The sequence below is a fragment of the Falco cherrug genome, chromosome 6 (assembly GCF_023634085.1).
Source record: "Falco cherrug isolate bFalChe1 chromosome 6, bFalChe1.pri, whole genome shotgun sequence".
NCBI lineage: Eukaryota > Metazoa > Chordata > Aves > Falconiformes > Falconidae > Falco > Falco cherrug.
In genome coordinates, this window is record NC_073702.1 from 85299719 (window position 1) to 85324490 (window position 24772).

A 24772-nucleotide genomic window follows, 5' to 3' on the forward strand; every position below is an offset into this window, starting at 1 on the left:
CTAAATTTCAGTGAAAGTACTCACACAGCAGAAATACAAGAATTCAATAATTCTTGTCTTACTTATTAAAAGTGCTTACCCCAAGTATAAATATATGCCACAGGCAGCAATTGATCTTATAGCACTTCAGTTAAGTCTGCAATAAATTTAACACATAAAGGAGCCCAGTTTCATCGTGTAGAGAAGGATTCAATGTTAGCAGGTAGCGGCTGCCAGCACTTGCATCCTGTTTATTAGAAATGGTTTAGGCAGTTTATACACACAGCATCGATGTGCCTTCTGGTTCAGGCATTAGCAGCTAGATCACGCACTTGAATCGCTCTGTGAAAGGCACCTTAAAATAGAGCTGGGGTCCGAGATCACTTTTATCACTGTAAATGCAGAGCAGTTGCATTGACTCTTATGTTTAAAGTCAACGTGCTGGATTTACTCCCAGGCTCTTCTAACACAGTCCAGGAGAGACAAGAGTGACATACACCAACCAACAAAAAAATGAGCAAAGGTGAGTTTGGAAAGGCAGATTGGTATAACCCCTACAAAGAGACAAAAGCAATTAATCCCTTACACATGGAAAAAAAGTAATATCCTGGTTTTCCATAGCACTGTACATCACTCTCACTCTGAATTTTTTTATTTAAAGAATAGAAAGTGAAGAAGATTAAGTTCTTCCTTGGCTAAGTCTATGCAGCTACCCAGAACAAAATGGAAACCATTGGTTGATACAACTAAGAGTAAAACATGATGCAGTAGTTGTGTGTGTTGAAGTCATGTGCAGCACATTGAAGCCAATGAGCAGAAAAACTTTCCCCTCATCTGACCTAGTTCTGTCAAAGATTCACACATGGAGATAGTGGGTGTAGAGGTGACACATGAAGTATCTTTAAAAATTTTGGAAGGCAACAACTCACAGTGAAGAATACCTAAGACCCTAATAGGGAAAGGAAAGCTAGCTGAACTCTAGAAAATTCAGACAATTAGAAGGCTGCCCAGAACTGTAAGCATGCAAGAAAAGTGAACAGATTAGGGACAAACCATTTTACAAAAACAATGACAAAACCAAAAAAAAAAATTACAAGAACAATGCTGGAAAAAAGTGTCAGAAGGACGGCTGCCTGCTTTCAGTACAAAGCTACCTGATGCTGCAGGTATGTCCTATTCAAAAAAAGCTACAAATTATAAGAATCTTCTTTTCCTTTTCTAAGCAACACATAAAAAACATTATACAAATCCAGTCCAATTACAAAAATATAATCCAGTTTGCTGGATTGTGAATTGCTGCTGACTTCACTGTGACAGGTACAGCATAAAACTGCAGCTCCCCAAAGAGTTTTCACCCCAAATCAACAAAGAATAGCAGAACTAAGGAGAAAAGGCTCAAAGAAACATTAATTTTTCATTAGCTTCTTCTAAAAAAATCAATACCAGTTATGCCCAACACACTACATACCCAGCCATTGGTAGCTCGGTAGCTCCTGTACTAACAGGGGACCAGGCTGCCCAGGAAGGCTGTGGAGTCCATCCCTGGAGCTACAGGGAGCTTGACTGTGCACGTCCCTGAGCAGCCTGCCGTAGGTGACCCTGCTCTGAGCAGTGTCACAGACCGGAGGGTGCCCATGGGCCCCTTCCTACTACAGCAATTCCCTGGTCAGATTAGAATGGATTTCTGAGAAGTTTGTTAAGGATGGCTTTTTCCACAAAATGAATCCGAGCGCGTGCTCTACATACAAGTTAAAGCCTTGGAAAAAAGCAGAATACAGTTGTGAATGAAGTCTACAAATGTTTCCTAAATCAGCTTTACTGGTGGACAGAAGAGGACGTTGGACTACACCGAGCAGGCAAAGCGTTAGTCATCACCGATGAGTAGATTCATGGAGGAACCTGACAGTGAGGAGTGGCAAAATGAAATTCACTGTCTGGAAAGGCCCCCAAAAATCTAATCACCTACTAAGTCTAAAGTTAAAAGATACACACAACCGTGGCAGGTGTCTGAGGCAAGTCTTAATCCAACATAGTCAACACTCCAGTCTTTCTGACCGTATCACTGATTTTCCTGATGGTTCCTAGCAAGCCACTGTGTTTATTAGGGGAGCACAACAGACAGGAATATGTAAAAGGTCCCCCTGTATAAAAGGGACAGCAGTCTTAAGTTAAAAGTAACCCTGGAGAAAGCAAAAAAAGCTCTTGATGAAAGACAGACATGACAGAATTGGGAACTATGTGAGCCACGTCAGCACCCAGTTACTGAAATTTAATGGGCTTTGACCCAGGCTTAGAAAATAACTGGACGAACACAAGGGTCTTGCTCAAAACATATCACCAAAAATAACTTCAAAAAGTGTGCTTTACTTTGTCAAACCAACCTCCAAAACCAGAAATCCAAACCAAGAAGCCATTTCTTCCCATGGTGCCTATTCTTTCCAATTACACCACAGGATTACGGTAATTACTACATGCTATTATATAACATATATATGTTCTTGTCCACCCCAAAAGAGAAGTTTTGTTTGTTACCTCTTACCGACAGTTATTTTGACAGTTCTTTTCTGAGAGTCCATCCTCATCTTCTCCCATAATATCCACTGCCGAAAATATCAGTGCAACCAGAATTGCAAAGCAGCATACCAGTGCAAAGATCACAATGCATCTTTGCTGGGACTGAAAGAGATTAAGATTGAAAAAGTTTTAATGGCATGAGCACATTCCAGTCAATGACCTGAGACTCTAAAACTTTTACACAAGATCTAAAATTCTTTGAAGATCTTACTGCCATAGCTGTCAACATGAAACACACCTCAGGATGAAAACACTCTCAAAATTGTCCTTCAGGTATCGCCTTGAGATGTATCTTAAATCTCTCAGGCATTGTTAAATAATTCATGTCACAAACAATATTCAGGATTTAAACTGTTCTCTGTACCACAAGGAAAGAATTATGCATTAAAAGAATGATTCTCACATTAACTACATATTTTCTGACTGTGCCTCACAGGTAAAGTACACACTTAGGATGGCACTCAAAAGTCTTGAGAGTTTTGTTGTGTTTGGCTGAAATAAAACATGCCATTGCGAGGAGACTGAAGAGCAAAGTCTTTTTTTATTGCTACACAAAGTAACTGACATTGTTACTGTGATGTCACAGCAACTGAGACACTTTGGTGAGTCCTTGCCCCACAGTACTTATAATGTAAGGAAAACAAATTTACAAATGATAGACGGGATTAAGGAAACAATGGGAGACTTGCTCAGTGTGATAGGCAATGCCCTCTGCATCCAGATTAACTATTAAGACATGGCGTAGCACTACTTTATTCTACAATATGAAATCCTGCAGTACTAGATCAGATATAACTGTGTACATCCCTAGATAAATGTGAAACCTCCTAAAGATAATCTCCTGATGTGCAATTTACATAGCTGCAGGAAAGTAAAGTGCATTTTATTCTGAAATCCAATGTTCAAACTAATATAATCTGTATTTTTTTACTGAAGAAAATATGTACAAAACGACACATACATATAAAAATATAAAAGTCTAACTTCTGTTGCCATAGTTATTGTCTTAATTTTCATTATTGCCCTGTAATTAAAATGTCACATAAAGAAAAAAAGCTTCATAAAGGAATGGGAAAGTGGGAAAGTATATGGGAATGCAGGAAAAGTATACAGGAAAGGAAGCAACGTCATGCTTGCAGCTGAAAACCGACTTCATAGTATCTCTATTGTTCCTGACATTTTGTTTAAGAGATAGTAAGTTCCAAAGTAATAAGAACATCTTCCCATATGCATAAAGAAAAGGCCTGACTTTTTTTTTGTTTGTTTTAAATAAGCTTCCAAAACATTCAAACTACTACATAACCTAGAAGAAACAAGCTCGTATATTGCAGAACAAATCAGACAGAAGCATTTTAATTTCAGTTTTTGAAAATCTAAAACACAGCCAACAACTTCTTCAGACAAACAGGCACAACTTTTCTGAAATTTAGTGAGAAATGTATCCCTTTACCTAACAGTAACACTGAATGCGCTGCTTAGATTATACGCATATTTTAAATATAATGCATATTAGACAGTTTTATATATTTCAAATATCTGTTTAAATCTGTGTTTTCTTTTATATGATGTAAAATATCACAAGAATGCAGCATAAGAAAATCTTCTTTAACCTTTACAAATCTTTCCAAAGACTACTACTGAAATAAATAAAATTTGGAGCTTTTTTCCTGCTGCTGAGTATATTCATGTTTATACATGTATATATTTAAGTTAATGCATTTGGGTGTCCAGACCTAAGGCTGCAGACAGGTGCACAGTAGGGCTCAAGAGAAAAAGATTAAACCATTGTCTCATACTACTGGCAAGAAAAACTAAGGAGTGCCCAAGACGGAGAGGTGTTCAGCTCTGGGACGCTGCCTAACGCCATTTCTTCATCAGGCTCACGCTCTTGCTAAGGTGACCATTGCCTCCTGCAGCTTTTTCAAGTTCTGTAACTGGATTTGCAGAACTCGTTTGATGCAGCTTCTTCCAGGCACTGAGCGTATCACCGCGGCAGCAAGGCAGCCCAGCTACGGCGGTACAGCGAGCCCAGCGGCACAGGGGCTCGTGCTGGAGGCCCCAAGAGCAGCAGGTGTGGCCCAGCATGGCTCACACCACCAGCATTTTTGCCTCACAAACTGGGTAACCGCAGCCACTCTACCCACTGGGAACAGCCCCGAGATGATATTTTGGGCAAATTTGTAACAGGCATCCTAGCTACCACACGGTATACATGACTTCATGCCATTGCTCCAGGGACTAACTCCCATCTTGCTGCATTGCCACGCCAGGAGCAGAGCAACCACAGGGACTTGCAGGGTCACTGGACCAGCATGGACCACAGTAGCCGTCAAGAGAGGTTTCATCTAAAGGAGTCCACAGCACCTCTATGACACAGAAACTGGCCCAAAACTTACAAGGCCAAAACCCATATGAAATCTACAGTGTATCAAAAATTATATGATACCACAAGGACAGGGAAAAGAAGAATACAAAAAAGTTGGGTGCAACAGATGCCTTACACTCATTCAATACCAGGAAATTTTATGGCAGCAATTTCTAGGTGGTTATGTTCAAGAGAGATAGACCAAAAAACAAAAGAGGAGACCAAAACAATTCTGAGTGTTAATTCCCATGCCACATAAATTTTAGGACTAAATTCAAGGTTCCTTGACTTCTGTGATGTAGCTGAACTTTGCATGCAGTTTCAATCCTTGCTGTTTCAGTTGTGCATGCGTACAGCTCGTCAAGCTCTGCAGTTTGACTGCTTCTCACTACGAGCAACACAAATTAGCATCACTAGTAAGACCACTGCTGTCCTGAACAGTAAAGACTGAACTGCACAGATTAATGTACTGCTCTTATTTACACGGATCCTTTATATTATGCACTTGTCTCTGACAATTACAATGGGTTAATTATTTCACTTTTTCTTACGTACCAGCTTAACAATATGCTTACAAATGGTGTAGAGGACCTTTTAAATCCACACACAAAAAAAGAACCATCTTATCAAACTGTGACAATAATGTTTTTAGTCTGAATTGAGGGTAGCACAAATATTAAATAAAAGAAAACAAAAATTCTATGTCTGTGATTCTCCTAACCCTGCATTTGTAGTCAGAGGTCTGACGGATCAGGTAAAGGTTATTATAAAAAAATCCACACAGTAAGTAAGGAGGATTTTGGATTGTTTTACAGTTCATCTTGAAATTGTTCCTGCTGAATTGGGATTTTTGATTGCTTTTAAATCTGTTACATTAGAAATTAATATTTGACTTTTGCTTCAATTCAAATTGGTGTTTATATTAGAAAACAAAGAATAAAAAATAGCTAGTGGCACCAAACAAGTCTTTCTTTTGAAAATGGTAAAATTCTTAATTTTCATGCACTAATGCCATACTGCAGCTAAATTTTTAATAGGCTTTTTTGAATTAAAATAGATTAGAACAGACCATATCACTGTTCTATTACACCATCCGTGTGGGCCTCTGTAATAGCAGGCTTCTTGAAGGAATTCAGAATAGAAGAGGTCATGCCACAGACAGACTAGAAGCAATCTGTTAGATTTGCTCTTCAGACTCTTGCATCGGTGGGTTGGGCTGGCAGTTTGCCTGACGCTATGTTGTTGTGTATCTCCTTGGCAAATGGGATCCCTCAGAGCTCAGACCAATCCTCCTGCTTCCTTCAGTAAAAGCCTAATAACTCTGTGTTTAAGCTTTCAGTCTTCAAGACTTAATTATGGAACACAGGGTCGGGAGGGGTCTCTAAAGCTTATGTAGTCCATCTGACCATATAACATGGTTAATTTATACAAATACTACTTCTAACAGATATTTGTCTAACCTGTCCCTAAAAATTTCCAGTTGAGAGAGGTCCTAGAGTTTCTTCAGGCAACCCATCCCATGTGTCAGTACCTTACTGGTACCTAACTTAAATTTCTTATGCCGCAATGTATTTTTTTTCCCTTCCATACATGCTGAAAATGGAGAACAGAGCATTTCATTCTTTCCTGCTGCAGTCTCTTACATATTTGAAAACTTCTAGAGATGCTGAGAGGCCTGGTTCCAGAGCATCTACTAGCTTGACTGGACCTGTGAGAGGACAACCATAGCTGAGATTTCACTCTTAACAGTGTGGAGAGATCTCTACTGTAAGCCCAGACATCCCGTTGCATGAAAGATTTCTTCAGAGCTTACGGAAGATTGGGAAAGAAACTCTTGCAGGAACGAGGACTATAAAAAAATGCTGATATTTTCCATTTTATGAGCAAAATGCATTTCTTTCACCTGCCTCATCTAGCTTAAATGACACCTACATTAAAATAAATGCACCAAAACATTGCAGTTACTAAAACAAAGCATGGTGTTTGCCATGCTGTTACACTTCTAGGTAGAGTGAGAAAAAGAGCAAAAGCTGCACAATGGGTATGCAGTACACTACTAGTCAGACTAGATTTGAATTTGAGAAGGGCCCTCTCTGTTTGGGTATTATTAAGAAAAAGGATAGTCTACGTCAAATAAGGTTGCACCAGAACCTGTGACACCCAAGCAGAATTGAAAATGAGAGCAAGAAAGAAAAAGGCCTCCATCTCTACTGCACTCCTGTTGCTCAAAAGCTGTTGAGAGCACTTCAATGGCCCATAAAGCTTGCATTTTCCTCACACACAATAGCTATCTCTGTAACACACTACATTTAATCAGGAGTTTACTTTTCCCTCAATACAGTACAAAAATGTCCTTCTCTCCCCAAGCAGGAGCCACAGAATTGTAATGCTGCATCTACTGGGAAAACTGAGCACGTCACAACAAAACATGTCATGGCTTTGAACTAGTGCTTCATTTTTATACCTATTTAAAGAATAAAGGAGGTAAAATTTATACTGCATACTAATACAGAGTTCATATCTGCTTGTCAGAAGCACAGAGGCTCAGAGAGGCAGGTTTTCACACCTGCTGTCATATCATCCTGCAACATGTCTGAACACCAGTGCGAGAACAAAAGCGCTCGTCTTCAACACTAGTGACCTGTTCAACAGCCCTTAAAATTCTGCTTACAAGTGGGGGTTTATGGCATGCTACAGCACATTCACAAAAGATAGCAAGGAAATGGACTTCAAGAACTAGCTAAATCATTCCTGGCTTAACATCAGCTCTTAAAATAATTGTGTGTGTTTATTAGAGAAAAACATTACTATAAAGTGTTTTTCATTAATCTGGAATCCATATACGGCAATAATCCTCATTGCAGCCTTAAATCTCCCAACTAGTAGGATTAATATCAATCAAAACTTAAGTTCCTATTAAACAAAACCAGGAAGGAACTGATCCAAGAGTGCTAAGATAAGTTAAACATTTTCAAATTTTCTGGGCCTAGTGAGTTTCATCTTTGGATGAGATACTGGCTGAGGCTAACGGAGAACTTTTAGCACTTGCCTCTGAAAATTCACTAGCATGAGCGAAGGATCAGAAGGCTGGAAAAAGCAAAAATATTATCCATATTCAACAAAAAAAGGTGGGCAGGCAATAGAAGCTGGGAAATAATAAAATAGTTATTTTAAACTCAATCTCTAGAAAATACTTGAACAAGTCAGTAATGAAGCTATTATACATAAACACCTAGAAGATAAGAAATTTTATTAAGAAGTCACATCAAACAATTTTGATCTCCATCTTTCCCAGTCACAAGGCTTGTTATCATGCTGGAGAAGCTGAAAAGAACATATACTTTGATCTTTAATAAAAACTTTCTTACACACAACAGCAACTATGTCCAGATTATTATCAGAGAAGTATAAAGCTAGTTAGAATATCATGCTCACTAAAAAAAAGGGGAGGACATTTTAGAAAAGATTCAGAGGATTCTGCTGTGTATCTGTTTTTGCTCACATCTTCATTAACAGTCTAAATTATGGACTAGAAATTAAACGTGCTTATTAAGTTTTCAATCAAAACCAAAGCAGCACAAATTGAAAGCATGCTGGAAGACTAGATTAAAATTTCAAAATGTTCTTGACAATTTAGGGGGTACGTTGAGAAAAATAGGTTAAAATTAAATTAAGGAAAAGAGCTACTAGCAGGTAGGAGCAATCAGTTGCACAGGTACAGGAACTGAGAAACCATTAGGAAAAGGGATAATCAAAATGAGTAAGAGGCTGGAGCAGATGCTTTAGGAAGATAAAGCAAAAAAGGTAGGACTTCATAGTTTGGAAAGGAGAAGAAATATGACCAAGGGGTACAAAATCATCACAAAAGTATCAGGTATAGTGAAGACAGAATTATTATTGACCAAGTGTCACCAACAGCAGGAATAGGGGATGATTACTGAAACTTGAAGGAGTTTAGTTTCCAAAAGATGAAGTACTTTCTTATGAAGTGGATACTTAGCATCTGGAATTTGTTGCCACGGGAGACTGTGAAAGCAAACAGCAGCAGCAGGTTTGAAAACAGATTAGACAAAGCCTTCAAAAACCTGTCCAGAGCAGATGCTAAAGAAATCGGCAGGGATGTGCTCTCAGAGATGATGGGGGACATGCTGTTGCCACCGTTAGACAGAGTACAGGACTAGACATGCCATGAGTCTGAGCTGTAGAATATATATTTCTGTACTCTTAAACAGTTTCCTTTTTCCACAGAAGGACCCACAAGTTATAGATTAATATAACCTCAACGTGAATCAATTATGTCACATTGCTGTGTTGACTTATATCTCTGCATCCTGGTACGATGTTTGTACTGCATACAAAGCAAAAATAATCCTTACCCTCTACTTCAAGTTGGCATATTTTTTTCACCTTTCAAGACTGCATAGAGACAGTTTAGAGACAAATCAACAATAAATATTTAGTCCTATAGTTAGCCGCAGAAAGAAGAGAATCAAGAGTCAATTCTCCAAACAACATTCTTTAGTGTCAGTGTTTTCCAAGCAAACAAGGCAAATGAAGTCACACTGTGCCCAGCAGTCTCTGTCTACCCAGTTTCTTTTGAATCTATATTTGAAAGAAAGACGCATAGAAATGTAATTATCTCAGACATTTTACAAAATCCAGTATGTAGCTAGACTTGGCTGAGAAAGACCCAAATTAGTGCCTCTACCAAGGGAAAGATGGTCCAAAGTTTGGCCTTCCAGCACACACGGCGCTCAGCACCCCGCAGCCTCAGGGAGACAGGGATAGGGGGACCCCCTGCCGCGGTGGGGTACACGGACCTGCAGCGAGGCAGCTGCCTTGGTTTCCCTGCTCACTGAACAAGCGGCTGATCCAACAGGTCAGGCAGAGAACACATGGCCAGACACGTTACTATAAATAGAAAACCAATAAACTACTTTGGAAGAAATCCAAGGCTTTAGGGGTTGCTTATCTGAACCTCGTCCATACAAAGTGCTATATTACAGAAAGCTATTAACATTCAGAATAGGAGCTGTATAAGAAAAAAGGGTTTGCTGCGCATGACCAGCTAACCTCGAATGCATTTTGTTGACCAGAATTGGCACAAGAGAAGGACTGACCAGCCTGAATACATTTAAGCATTCAGGTGCCATTTTCCTGAAACTGGGCCCTGATTTCTCAACTCGATGTATCAACTCAGTCTACAGCATAATGTAAGACAGTATTATACTTCAGCAATGCCAAAAAAAGGTCGTTGTCTGCCCTAAAAACAACAATCTACTCAAATCCAGTGTCTCCTGCAAGGAAGGGGGTGGGGGGAAATAAGAGTATTGAAATTGAAAAATCTGAACCTGGCCTGAACAACCAATTAATACTATTAATACCCCATTAGTAAAACCGACTGTAAATAGGGTTTCTATATCCTGATATCTCTTTAAACATCTTTAAATCTGGACCCTCTTAGTAAGGACTCTTGCCACCACTAGCACTAGGCCTATTACTGCACCAGGAATTTTGCAAATAAGAATTGCTGGGCTACAGAAAGGTATAGTCGATTTCTTTTTGGATCAGCACTCAACTGTATAATAAAAAGACAAATTACTATTAGAAAAACCAAACCAAAAAGCCAAACCCAAATACCAGAACTGATAGCAACAGTATTGGATTAACATTTTGGAACGACCCAAGAAAGAAAAGTCTTAAAAGTACACTGTAAGGAAGTATGGAGAGAAGAAAACAAATAAATAAAATAGGAACGGGCTGGGGGCAAGGATTATGTCCAATACAGGGTGGGGGGAAACCCAAAACCAGAAGTCCATCATTAGAAAGGAAGAGTTGGGGGGAAAAAAAGAAAAAAAAAAAAAAGAAGCAGAAAGGTAAGAAAGAACAAAGGAAAAAAAATTATAAAAGAAGCAACAGGTAGAAAGAAAAACTGAGAGGACTGGGAATAAATAAAACATTGAAAAGATACAAAAAGGTAAAAGCAAAAAGGTAAGAAATTCAGATTAGCACTTGAGTCTACAAACTAGAACACTGCAGCTAAAAATAGTGTTACTTACACATGTACATACGCAGTGCTTAAATTTATATATTAGACCTTGTATGTACAGATAAGAGACCTTCTATATACAACTTTAGTTCACAAATGTGATTAAAAACCGAACTCAGCTCCCTTCAGACATCAGATGAAACACAGCAAATAATCACTGAGCAGATGAATGTTTAAAATTCCACTATTTCCCATCAAGAACTGGATCCTGTAAGACAGCATTCTGAGAAAGAATGAAATTAATAAACACATCAAGACGCAAGCTACTTGGTATATTCCAGAACAGTCCATTTAGGATCAGTTATAATCATCGGCTGCCAGCTGGCTGGGGGGATCTAGCAGATGATACAAAGACTGGCACACAGTCTACAAGTCCAGGTATCAGCAGGTGCTGTGGTTGCCTGATGGCTAGCAAAAAACGCGCTTTGCAATTTTACACCCTTTATGTGTCACTCTGGAGTCTAGAGCATAGCAGGGCAAGCAGTTAAAAAGCTCCAAGTGGTAGCTCTACTTCTCTCCACAATTTGTAAGTGTAAATTTGTAAATGTAAATTTGATGTAGATAATCTGAATTCTTAATGGAAAACTGGACTGAAATACCAGAATCTCTACAAATCAGAAACTTCTGTGGACACTGAAAAAGAAACTGCAGTAACTTGCCACATTGTGTCTGCCTCTAGCCAGCAATTCTCAATTTCATAATCAACAGGGGGGAAAAAAAAAAAATTCTACATTACTACTACCGTTTCCACACTTTGCATTCACCATCATTCCATTTTTCTACTGACACTGACCCATGAATTTCTTAAATCTCTCTGGAATTAAGTGTTCATTGCACACTTTCAACTTTTAATCTAAAGATTAATAATGTTTCTACTAAAGTGAAATGGAACATTTCTAATTATATAGCGGGAAATTAAACTTTTCTTCTTAGTTGCTGGTGAAACATACTCAAAACTTTTCCCTTAGACATTTCAGACTCGTTTTAAACATCTCGCCAAGAAAGGCAGGACAGCCCACATTTGAAGGACTTGAAGTCAAGCATTTGTTTCACATATTTCAGGTTTTATTTCCATTTGGTCACCTTTGAGCACCAGCTGGAGTACTGTAGTGTCCATTTGGCTACAGTGACTCCAGAGTGAGTCCATCCCACTCCACCGGGTCAGTCTAATACAGGTTGCTCTGGCAGCCCAATTCTGCCCCAAACTAGGCAGGACTACAGCAACTATGGGACAGATCTACCTCTTCAGGTAAAGCTCCTAAAGGAGCAAAATATAACAGCTGTAAAGATTCTAAATTTCAGCATCAAGCCTGTCACGCTATTCAGGCATGTTCCAGCCTAAGGCCAATCTGCTGAGATGGTACCATCCAGCCATACAAAACACTTTTAACAGTTTGAACCCAGGACAAGAAGCATTGGGGGACAGAGCAGGATGGGTGTGCTGTGGCTAGCTGGTATGTAGCATTGCAGCATCCAAGGATTTGAGGCTGCCTGGCAGAGGGGATCAGCAAAACGTTGGGCAGCTATTCTGTGTGCACACAATAAACAAACTTTTATGTGCGAAGGACCTTTTAAGAGAAAATACAGTAAGCCTAACAGTATCAGCGCAAGTATGTCTGTGAACAATCATTCCATATCACTTTGGCATCCAAAAAGCACCTAAACGTCTTTGCAGGTCTTACCCACATCGGTGCCATGTCCCCTGATATCAGTGGGTGTTTGGAACGTAGATTTTAGTTCCGAGACAGTTACTAAATGCACAATTTATTTTTGTGTGTGCATATATTCTTAAATATGTATATTTAAACACCCCATATAGATAATAATGCCCATTAACAGCTAACACAAACCTCTTTCTAAATCACAAAGAAAAATTAGTAGTATGTTAGATTCAGTTATATATGTTTATTTCTGAAGGCAGACCAGACTGTATACAGATAAATATACTGATTTCATACTTGTGATCTCTAATCTACAAACAGGAATACCTCTGTGATGTTTAAAAGTAGCTATAATTTATTTTAGTACTTCAGCAACTGTGGAAAAAAAATACTAGTGACATAGTTAAGTAACCTAAAACTTGCTGACAGCACAGCATCAACTGCAAAAGTCACATTTCTTTTAAGAAAGTATTTTATCTAACAATGCTGATAATAAGGCTTTAAGATGAACTAAATGAAATCTAAAAGTCACGATAAATTTTTTTCCCAGTGTTTCCATATGTCATTTTTGGCACATGAAATGATCATATGTACAGATAGCTCAAGCTTCTTGCACACAGGCTTTCATTGTTTTTCTAAGATACTTTCAAAAAGAGATGACCAAAAAAAAAAAAAAAAAAAAAAAAAAAGAAAGGATGAAATGTAAAAAATTGTGGCTATGTGGCTACTGCCACATAAATACCATCAGGGAGGCTGCTAGATAGAAATCTCAAGTGCAGTTCTGCAGCATAACAAGCTCACCATTACCTGGACCATGTTTTTTTCTTAGCCAAATTAACAAGGCAAAATACATTACCTTACGTTTTTTCCACAGAGGTTTAAGCGTTTAATCCCATGATTGGGACAGGCTAAGAGTGCACAAGCCATTAATTACAGCAATATCACTTTCATTCCCAATAAAGCATTCATTCCACAATGAAAGGCAGGTGGTGCAACTGAACCTGGAAGTACTAACTTAGTGTATTAGATGAACCATAAATTGTCAATTTCCTTTCCATAAAGAGTAAAAAGCAAATTAGGAAGTTTTCAAAATTTTTTCAAGGGTTTGCTTTTACTTATCCTGATGAGACACGCTTAAGAAAAAAGTTTTATTAACACTATTGACACAAGTTCATGAAATGTAATTATCTCATATGGGAAGCATCTATTTTTAGCTCATTTGGAATATCTAACTACACCAGGAGTACATGTTGAACTAATGGATTTGCCATTCGGCCAAGCAAGTTAATTCCATTGTCACAGAGAACACAACCAATGTGACATTCACAGTAGGAATTACATTCTACTGTAAAGACAGATAAAGGAAAATAAAGAGAAGCTTATGATCCATACCTAATCAGAGATACAAAGGTAAACTAGATCATTACAGTGATTATGTGTATCTGATCCATGCTTTCTTTCTTATGACAGACTTGAGCGGTAATTTAGTTACCATGGTTTTTTATGCTATAGAATTCTGTATTTGAATTAAATGAAAGCATTTGTAACTTTTATATCTTAAGTAATTCTACTTGATGGATAATTCCTTTACTGGCTGGAAAATATGTAACATGACTAAAGATGGGACAGCTGTACTGCCTGTGGCTTCTGGGAATGTAAAATTATATACAGAAAACTGATCCCTACTATCATTTTTGGAAATAGGAACCAAAGATATTTGGTCCAGGTCATTCCTTGCCTACCCAATGCTTTCAAGAAGTTCTCTATGTCAAGACCCCTGAATTTCTGCAGAAAAGGAACAAGACACAAAAATGTCCCTCCTCGGCATCCGACACTTTTCTATGATTCTTAATGACACTTTTTATGGCAAACAGAGGACTGAAGGGGGGGATGTACACCATCCAGGTGCAGCACCATCCAGGACCCTGCATGCAAAGCTCCAACAGGAGAAAGCCAACTGGAAGTATCCACTTCCATATGCATTCTACAAAGGCAGCTGCCTCTCCCTGGAGGGGGCCCCAGGGGCTCTGCTTTGCTCAGTTTTCTCTGACCAAGAGGAATGTTCCAGTTCTTCCGGTTTGGGGTTTTGTTGTTGTTGTCGTTGTTGTTTTGTTTAGGGTTTTGGGTGTTTGCTTTTTGTTTTGTTATTGGTTGGGTGGTTGTTTTTTTGTTGGGGGGTGTGTGTGTGTGTGTGTATTTTGGTTTGGGTTGTGATTTTTTTTTTGTTTCGTTTGTGTTTTATTTTGGTTTTTGATTAAAGCACTTTGCAATGTGCTTCAATGATTTAGGAATGATTTAGGTAAGGAAAGAATGAATTCTTCAAAGTTTTCAATGACCAGAATGTCTGCGGCTAGTTATTTACAATAATTGTTAACAATAAATCTTATTATTCAAATACTCAAAAATATTTGGTCAGAAAGACTTCCTCTGAATCACAGCAGAAGAAAAAAGATTTGAATATTTACAATGAGAATAAGTTCAGAAGTACACATGCATATACAACGGGCAAAGAAACAAAGAGCACCAAGAGAAAAAAAAAGTCATGAAACAAACAGCAACAGGCCCTTAAGACCTCCCATCTTCTACTTCCCTTTACAAAATCTCTTTATGTATGAGATCTGTTCCAGTGGCCTCAGCACACCTCATGGCTGTAGGAGTATTTTTCCTACCCCTAGTTGAGCTGACACACATCATTATGCGTGGAGGCGATAGAGAAGAGAATCAAGCAAACTGGCCAAAGTAAATTGTTCCTGGATGTCCTCTTCTTCCACTTTCCAACTTTATTTAGCCTTTGCTCCTTCCCTGCTCCACCAAACAGCAAAATAATCCGTCATCATCATGGTGTCACTCCCACTAACAAGCCTCCACTCTATTCTGCCATCTTATGTGTTTCTCTCGTCATACATTGCAGAAAATAGTCCACAGAAAGGACAACAGGTTTTGAAACCAGAAGGAGATAACAGGTATCTTGAGGGGAGGACAAAAAAAATCAGCATCAGCAGGATGTAGTTTTGGTAGGACCAAAGAAATTGATTTTCTAGGGAGTGCTGCAACCTTCCTACAGCAGCAGAGTGCAGAACCACTCTACTCTGATTAACTTTTTACCATTCACTGGAATTACTGGATACCTCTTCCACCAGCAGGAATGCTCCCTCCATCACCCCTTCCTGTGCTGCCTTATCTCCATGTTAATAACGTCAGAATCCTTCTGGTATGTTGGGATATTAGCGTCCCATTTTACAGCCTTTTGTCAGGTTTTGTTTCTCTGCCTTCTTTTTCTCATTTATTACCTTTGTGGAAAATGCTTTGTCCTACTCTTTCCTTAGTCTACTAATACTACTATATTATAGTATATTATCTAAGCAAAATATTTATTTTTATTTTCTTACTCTGTCTATATAAGAAATAAATTAAGAAAATATATAAGAAAAACATTACACATAAGGATAATCTATCAATATCATAACTGACTGAACATACATTAAAAAAAGTTAGCTTAACTTCCTATATTTTCTCTTTTGTCTTTGACTGGTTTTTGCATCTAAGTAATTGAAAATCCTGATAAAACAGAGCCCCAGTTATGTAAAAGTTTGACCTTACTAGGCGGCAGAGAATCTGCTCTTTCCCTCAACTCATCATCAATTTTCATGACACATGACTTGAAAATCTCTTGAAACCTTCACCTTTCTATTACATATCCGTTAAGTCAACCAATGGATTTAGAAGCCACCGAGATAACAAAAAGATGCACACACATGAATATAAATATTTACACAAACAGCCCTGACCACACAGGTCTCAGCTTAATAGGAAAACAATCTTAAAGATTAAATATGATATCAAATATATGATTGTTACGGTTAAAAATAAAAAAATAATCCATAGAGTTAATGTCGGTTGTCATTAAAACCATCAAGTGTTCTAGCCTACCTGAGTTTGTGTCTAGTTTTATTGTTTTAAATCAGGTAACCACCATAGATATTTTTATCATTGCCAGCCTGGAATTGTATTCATTCTGTAAAATAAAACACGGCATGAAGCTACTGTGAAGTTCTGGCTTCTTATTCTCAGTTCTGTAGCACAAGTTCTCGATAAAGTAGAAAACTTCACAGAGGTGAGGACGAACCTTGAACAGAAGAAGCCAGACAGCAATCTGACACGGTGGAGGCACACACCCCTCACTGATGCTTCAACGTTCCTGAAAGGAGAGGAGGTGTATTGCACCTCACCAATGGAGGTGATGATGCATCAGAGAAAGTTCCAGGAAAGAGTAACTGCATGCCAAAGAGTGTCACTAAGCGTTGCCACCTTTCATCCTACGGTGAAGCCCAATACTTTCCTGGAGCATCTTTTTTTCTCCCCCTCTCCCTTCTCATTTCTGACAAACTTCATTGCGAACACTCTCTTCGGAGGAAAAGAAATTAAGTTACTTGAAATAAAAGCCTATTTTGGCAGACTATCAACTGAGGAAAATTGTTTTGGGCACAGGTTTGTGCTCACAATACCTTACAAGCCCTTTCTAAATTGCAAAATAAAGAGCAGCTTAAGCTTTCAGTTAAAAATCAAGGCCCTAACACAGCAAAATGGTAAAGAGATTGAACTGCGAAATCGCAGTCTCAAGATGAAAGTCTCATGCCCAATCTGTATTTATTAATATAATAAAATTATATTAAAATACAATTTTAGTAATTAGTATTAATAAAAAATAATTTATTAAAAGCTGTCTCCAAAAAGTAGCCATTTTGTTAAGTTCTATAAAATTCACACAGACATTCACATTTCATCTGCCACATTGTCCAAAATTTTCATACAATAAGATGCCAGGGGTCTCAAAATATGGAAGTTTGTTTATTTCTGAGAAAACAGCAAAATGCTAAATAATTGCTAGCAATTTGGAATTTGAGCTATCTAGATCTTACACTGTCGGATTATGTTGACTTGCATTTTAACTTTTCTCCTGAAAGCAATGGCTGTAACACACATGCACACTGCACTTACGAAAACAAGCTTAGTCTAAATAATTTTTGTATGCACTGCTTAAGGCTGAAATGTATTTCACACAAATAAAAACCACTACAGTGTTTATTGTGTATTCTGGGGAAATAATAAATGAAATTCAAGTAAAAGTAGGTACACATTTGCTTTCTAAATGTGTGACATTTTAACAACTATAATTTTAAGCAATGCGCCTGGATACTCTATGACTCACAAACAGCAAACTCAGATAATACAAGCTGATAACATTTCCAGATTGCACTGCATCACCATGTGTCCCTGTACCTACTTGTTGAGATGATTCCCTCTGTATAGGAAAAGAAAGCCTGATGGCAACAGGCTTGCTTTTCTTAATTTCCTAGCCATTTATAAAGAAAATCAATAAAACATCCAGTGGTATAAATATACTATGTATGCGCTTCTTCCAGAGCCCATTCAAAACAAACTGTTTTGATTCTTTCTGAGATAATATGCATTATCAGACCAAGACAAAAGAGACTTACTGCAGAGGCTGTACAAAAGGCTGTGCATGTGCTCATACCATCAGCTGATTGATGCTCCACACTCACGTCTACGTACATTTTATTTTTTAAATTGCAGGTATTTATTCCCGTATTAATCTCTTCAGAGACTTCCATGAAAATAATTACAGAAAGTATTGCTCCACAAACTAAAAAAAGGTTAAATTTGTTGATTGACATGCATTGAATGAATTAACGGTAGCCAAGCAAATTAATAGTTATCTTTGCTGGCATTTGTAAGATATGCACATATACACATATATCTGTCCCCTAAAGTTTATTTCTGGGCAAATGCCATTGTATATCAAAAGCACAGAACAGTAATTCCCAGACTTTCTGGGTCACTGAAAACACTGCCAGACCTCAAGAGCTGTAGTAGAAAACCACAACTATTTATCAAAATATCACAATTGCAATCAAAGCAAACAGTAGTATTTAATAGAGATCCATGGGTTAGCTACAGATCACCTACCCTAATTTTTGTAGGTCATCAGTGCTGTCCAGAGTACATCCTATAAAGTTTCACAGCCAGAGAGAGCTTAACCATCTGGGGTTAGTTACCTTTTCCTGTAGTGGAGAGAAATGGGGAAGATGCACAAACCCCACTCAACCCTAACTCTCCAAATGTATAGAGAGATGGTCAGAATATGCATTCCCAAAAGGTAGCAAAGGACAAACCTTTGTAGCAGCTTTGAGCTAAAGATGTACGTATGCATGTATTATCGACATAAATGTCTGTGAACACACCGAGACGTTGTATCACTAAAACCAACAAATGCTTTACAGTAAGCTGACCAAAGGAGCCACGCTTGTTGCTGTTTACTGAGGAGTTACTGGGGAGAGGGTTGCTCTAAAATGCTATCCTTATGCACTAAAGAGCCACCAAGCTCACTGCCACACTCCCAAGGCAGATTTAAGTCATAGTATGAGTCATGATCTACATCATTTCTCATGTTCCCCATCGCTATACTGATGGCAAACTTCCCATCTGCTCCTGCCTTTGCTATCCCCCACCTTTCTTCTGTACTGAATTTACTACTGGCTTTGAACAAGCCACCATGTATAATAGCAATGTCGCCACTGTCCCTAAAAGGAGAAAGGCTTAACTCTATCTTCAAGAATACAATTGGTTTTGTATTGCAAAAGCCAAAAATCTACTTTGAATAAAAAGACGATAAACTTCTTTCAAATCATAAAACTGTAGGCTTTCTCTTTCAAGGGGCATTAACATGCAGACTATAATCACGTAACAGTCACTTGTTCAAAACAACCTTTTCCAGGGACAATATGCACTTTATTGTTTAACACCTTTGCCTTTTCTACAGTTCATACTGTCTATGAAAACCCCAGTTCCCTACGGACCTAAAGGCATAATTAGATACGTGCCTAAGCAAAAGCTCATTCACTTCACTAAGCTCAAATTCATATTTTGCCAAGGACGTGAAACTGAGGCTAAAATCTACCACATTCGTTTGCCATGTTCAGAATGTACAGCCAAGTAGCAACCTCATAGCTCAAACACTTCTGTTTGACAAGGCTTTCTGCTAGACAGACCTCTTGATCTCATTTTGAGATTAGTTTAAATATATAAAGAAACACTATCAGATATGGTGTAGTCATCAGCTTGATTTATACTTTCAGTACAAAAGGCTCGATCAAAATTTAATAGCCAATTCAAACCATCTGGCACCTTATTAAGTATTCACATATTGCCCTATTACATATTACCAAGAAAAGATGGCATTTTGATTTTCCTTTGTTGCAAAGACTTTTTGACAGATTATCTTCTTTGTCCCTTTCTTCTGTGCCATTCCTTAAAGGCCCTTCCACAACATGCAAGAGTTCCAGATTTTGTCCCTCTTATGGCAATTATGCTCCTCTAAGGGACATACCAAATGGCAAGGCAGCTCACTTTGCCTGCTAGGATTGCAAGGCTGGATTTGTTTCTGAAAATGTAGCTTTGTGCTAGGCTGCTGAGCATTTTACTGAGACAAAGTGAACAACCTGAAAATGAAGCATGACAGTAAATTCTTTTTCTGTCTGCAGCTGCACTATTATATACATACTGCTAACATCTTACTAAGTTTACCAACTTCAAAGTTTGCACTAATGTAACATGAACAGAATTTGGCTGTTGTTCTTAGCTTATGTTCTTAGCTTAGTCTGTAGTTCTCAATGGCTGACAACTTCTACAAAGGTATTTAGTAAAGATGAAATTGTTTAAGTACATGTCATTCTGATAGATCTGTTTCTTGCACAGCTTTCAGCTTAGTTCTTACATTAAAAAAAACAACAATGGGAATACTGGAAACTAACTAAGCTTACTATCTCAACTACATACTAATAATTTTGTAATAAACTGAGATACTTTGCAAAAACTTATTATAAAGCTCAACAATTTTACCCCAGAAGCATAGAAACTATGTTTTTAAACACGAGAGGGGAAAAAATTATTAGTTTCTATGGAAGCCACATTAGTTCAATCTGAAAGAAATTACCTAGCAATTTATAAATTCAATAAATATGCTTGCACATATCCAGAGATCCTTCCAAGGGCATTGAATCTATTTGCTATATCTGCAGAAATTAATATATTCCCTTTCTGATGTTTTGTAGCTGTGCAAATTACTTTGTAGATGGCAACATTGGCAGTTTATCTCTTTACTATATAAGAATGGGATCATAGGCACTAAAAGATTATTTGACAAAGCACAAAGATCTTTGGCTCAATGCAGAATTTTCCAGTGCTCTGTTCTCTCCTAGACGATCACAATGCTTCCCATAGAAAGCTGAAAGTACCCAGACAAACTGCTTGACTGAAATGAAGATCTACAAGTTTGAAAGAAGCAAGAAATTATCTGAAGGTTAAAAAAAAAAAAAAAAAAAGCAGCACACCCAGAAAACAGTTTGAAAAAATTTGCTGTCATCTTATCTTTATTTTACCATAGATAAGCACAGGGCAGAACACAGCATGTGAACTAATAGTTGTTTAAAATGCTGTAACTAATGGTTTGGATGGTATCCTTTTTGAAAATCAAGCTCTGTCTCCTGTTCTCTCCAGCCTCTGTGCTGTCATCCCTCAGCTAGGCGGCCATACAGCTAGCAGAGATACTTCAAGGAGGTACCTAATGTGTAGGCAAACTCGGCCACTCGGCTGTGGCAAGACAGGGGAAGTGAACAGCTCTTCCCCATCGTTCGCCTAAGAGCTGGAATGGCTATAGGGCAACACCAATGCCATCAACATGTCAACATGAATTAATGCTCACTAGATGACACCGTTCCAAAGGCAGACGAGGATAATGAGGTTGCAGAAGTTGTTTAAGGCCACTTTTCTCAACAGCAATCTTGGCATACTGTAAAAGGTGATTAAAACTGAGTTGGCAGATAGTGGGCTGTCTGTAACAGGCAGTGCTGCTATGAAAATTTTTTTTTACATCTTTATTATTTCTCCAAGGTACATGCAGAGTCATAAAAATCAGGAATGTGGTTCTGTTAATGCAGTATTACAGGATCCAAACTGCCCTTTTCAGCCTCCCTGACAGAAGAAAGCTCTATGGACTATAATGCGACAGGTCTATGGGGTGACAGAGGACAGAAAAAGAAGACTAAACTTGGAAATCACCAAACAGAGTGATAAGACGGTGAAATTTAAAGAACTACTTTTAGAAATGTGAAAAGACAAATACCACAAAAATGCTACTGGTATTTGATACTGAATTGTCCTGAAAAACGATACATTGACTCACAGGCAAACCTAGCAGACTTAAAGAGAGTCATGGTTGCATCCGTAACGCCACCCAGGGTGAGTGCTCCAGCACAATCGTAGTTAACTACAGCACTTGTGCTCACCCTCTGTGGCCCTGATGTTGGAGCAAAGACCATAATGAAGAAAGAACCTTGTCATGGTGCATCTGATATTCAGAAACCCCTTCCATAACGTCGTTATGTTCAAATTCCTTCTATCTTTTTTCCCCCCGTTTACCATCTATAGTGTCTGGTATACCCAAGGAATAAAACCCAGTCTTTTCATATAAAGTATATTTTGCTTTTCCTTCTGCAATAAGAATATATTTTTGCTATAACTCACTCATTCTCCCTCAGTTTCAGCATGTACCCTGTCTCATCCTTGAAAAGATATCTTTGGACTGGAGAGTAAAGATGCATTTAGACTTTGTAGCATGCCCTAACACCTTCACTCAAAAAGCCAGGGAGGCTTCAGTATGTTCTACAAAAATCTTTTGACTGCTGTCAGAAGTGTCAGAAAACAACATCAAAGTCCCCTGAGAATATGGGAGGGTGCCAAAAACAGAAGGAGCGGCAGAAGCAATTTCCATCTACCATTTCAGATTGTCTTCATTTTCAATACGCGCTTGGAAACTTTCAATAGTTTCAGCTTGCCCCAGCCCATGCCCACAGCAAATAGCTATGGCTCTTCTCACGACTTACAACACCTATACCACCACAGGAAAAAAATCTGTGCAACCGTGACACCTCATTCTAAAATACCAGTCCAATATTAAGACACGACATGCTGGCTGCCAAGAATTCCCTCCCTTCTTCTACCTGAAGTGTTTTTCCTTGGCTTTGTTTATGAAGGTACAGAGAATTTTACCTCCTCTTTAAATGGTACACTGAGTCCTCCCTCTGCTGTGAGAATCTCCTTACACCACCAGTTGTATTTAAATTTTATTAAATAATATTTCAGATGGACTTTAGTTAATAAATGCATTGCAGATATACATAGATAGTATAGAAACTTAACATACCAGGACTATGGAGGAATTCCCCCTTTCATTTTAGCCTCCTGGCACTAAGCCCTCCAAATATTATAATTTCTGTTCTTAATCTCAATCCAAAAAAATGCAGAGATCTGGGGAGTTTGTTAAGGGAAGAAGAAAGGCTTTTAATTCAGGGGTTTGTGAAGATTGTAAGCTAACAAAAGCACTGTTAAGCCAAACATCCAAAAAGTGGTACCCAGCTAAAACCATTTCTATACTCCTTTTATCTTTTTTAAAATATGTCAGAAAATCTGTAAAATCACATCAGTGCCTCGCTGAAGAATCTAACACAGTAGCAACTTACTAAAGGTAAGATTTCCTCCCCCAACATCAGCAACGCTCATTACTGCCTTCATTGATCATTTTCTCAGTTACGTGACAAAATCTATCCCAGTGGGCAGCCAGTTAGGTGACAACAGTTAGTCACAGATTAGTAAAGGAGGCATCCAAGGGCAAGAAATTGCAGTAGGACCTACTGATGCTGAGTGATGGATGGTACTAGAATATTATGCAACTGCATATAATATAGTGCACATGACATTCTAACTTTATTTGCCTCAAAATTATTTTTAAATTAAGTAATACCATCTATACGCAAGATCCTAGTTAGAGAACATAACCTTATGGAAACATCAACTTAGTGTCCGGAGGTCAAACAGGCAAACTGAATTACCAGAAAGGGAACAGAAGACCAAAGAAAATTTCTTCACGTTGTGAAATTTTATACATTTGCGTACCCACAACCTGAGTGTCACATACAATTCTGGTCCACTCGTTTCAAAAATCAAAGAACTGGAAGAGGTATGGAAAAAGGTAAAAAGGACAATCACAGTCTAGAATGTTTCTGTATAAAGAAAGATTAAATAAACTGGTAGTCTTCAGCCTGGAAGAAGATATGAGTAAGAGAGGAATGTGACAGAACTATAAATTTCTAAGCGGCATGGAAAAGATGACTAAGAAACAGTTATTCACCATCTCTTCCAATAAAAACATTCGAGGGCATTAATTATGTTGGCAAGTTCAAAATCAACAGAGACACGTACTGTTCCACACAAGGCATTGTTAAGCTGTGGAAACCTTGCCATGGGACACCAGAGATGCTAGAAGCTTACACAGGCTTGAAAACAGAATTTTTAGGGTTTTCTTCATGAATGAAGAGAAGCCCAGGGAGCTAGTAAAGACAGACACCAACTCCCATAACTGGAGATTACAGTGTTTGGGTGTTTTCTTCCCTCCTTGCCAGGCTCCCATCAGAAAGGGGACACCAGGCTGGATGGATGTTCAGCCCCAACAGTGCGGCCACTCTCGCGCCCTTGGTACGCCTTCCTGGGGAGCGACCACCCAACACTCCGGGGCTGTATTTCAGGGCATTGCTGTTCTAAGACACACTGCCCACTCAACATTAGTAACATATTCACTTCTAAGACAAAATACCATACTGAATGAATGGCCACCACCTGTGTTTTCTTTTGAGTTCCAGAGCTTCAAGGAACATCTCAGGTGACAGTCACACAGCGCTAAGGAAATAGCCATAGCACATGGCCCTGCCATGGGCCCCACTGAGCTGAGGGGCTACCTGTGGCCCAATGCCTAGTGCCAGGGCTGCCCCCAGCCGCCCTCCTCCCTGGCTGGGGTGGTGGGACAGACCCAGGCCACCAGGCCCTGCCCTGGAAGAGCCCACAGGGACCCCCCGCCCACATGGTGCCCAGGCCAATGGTGCCCACTGCACAAAACAGCCTGCATCTCCCCCACCCAGCAAGGCAAACACATTCCTGGAGAAAGAGAGGGAAAAGAATTTTACTGCTCTTGTTGATCCCTCAAAATCTGCACCAAAGGACAAGCTCACTGAT

General features: G+C 38.7%; 1 protein-coding gene across 1 annotated transcript in view; it reads right to left on the bottom strand.

The window, feature by feature from the left end:
• PLD5 (phospholipase D family member 5) overlaps positions 1-24772 on the bottom strand; it is a 191098-nt gene that overhangs the window by 108194 nt on the left and 58132 nt on the right. Inside the window, 1 exon segment of the mRNA XM_055714919.1 lies at positions 2519-2655. Within this exon segment, the coding sequence (XP_055570894.1) occupies positions 2519-2655 (137 nt within the window).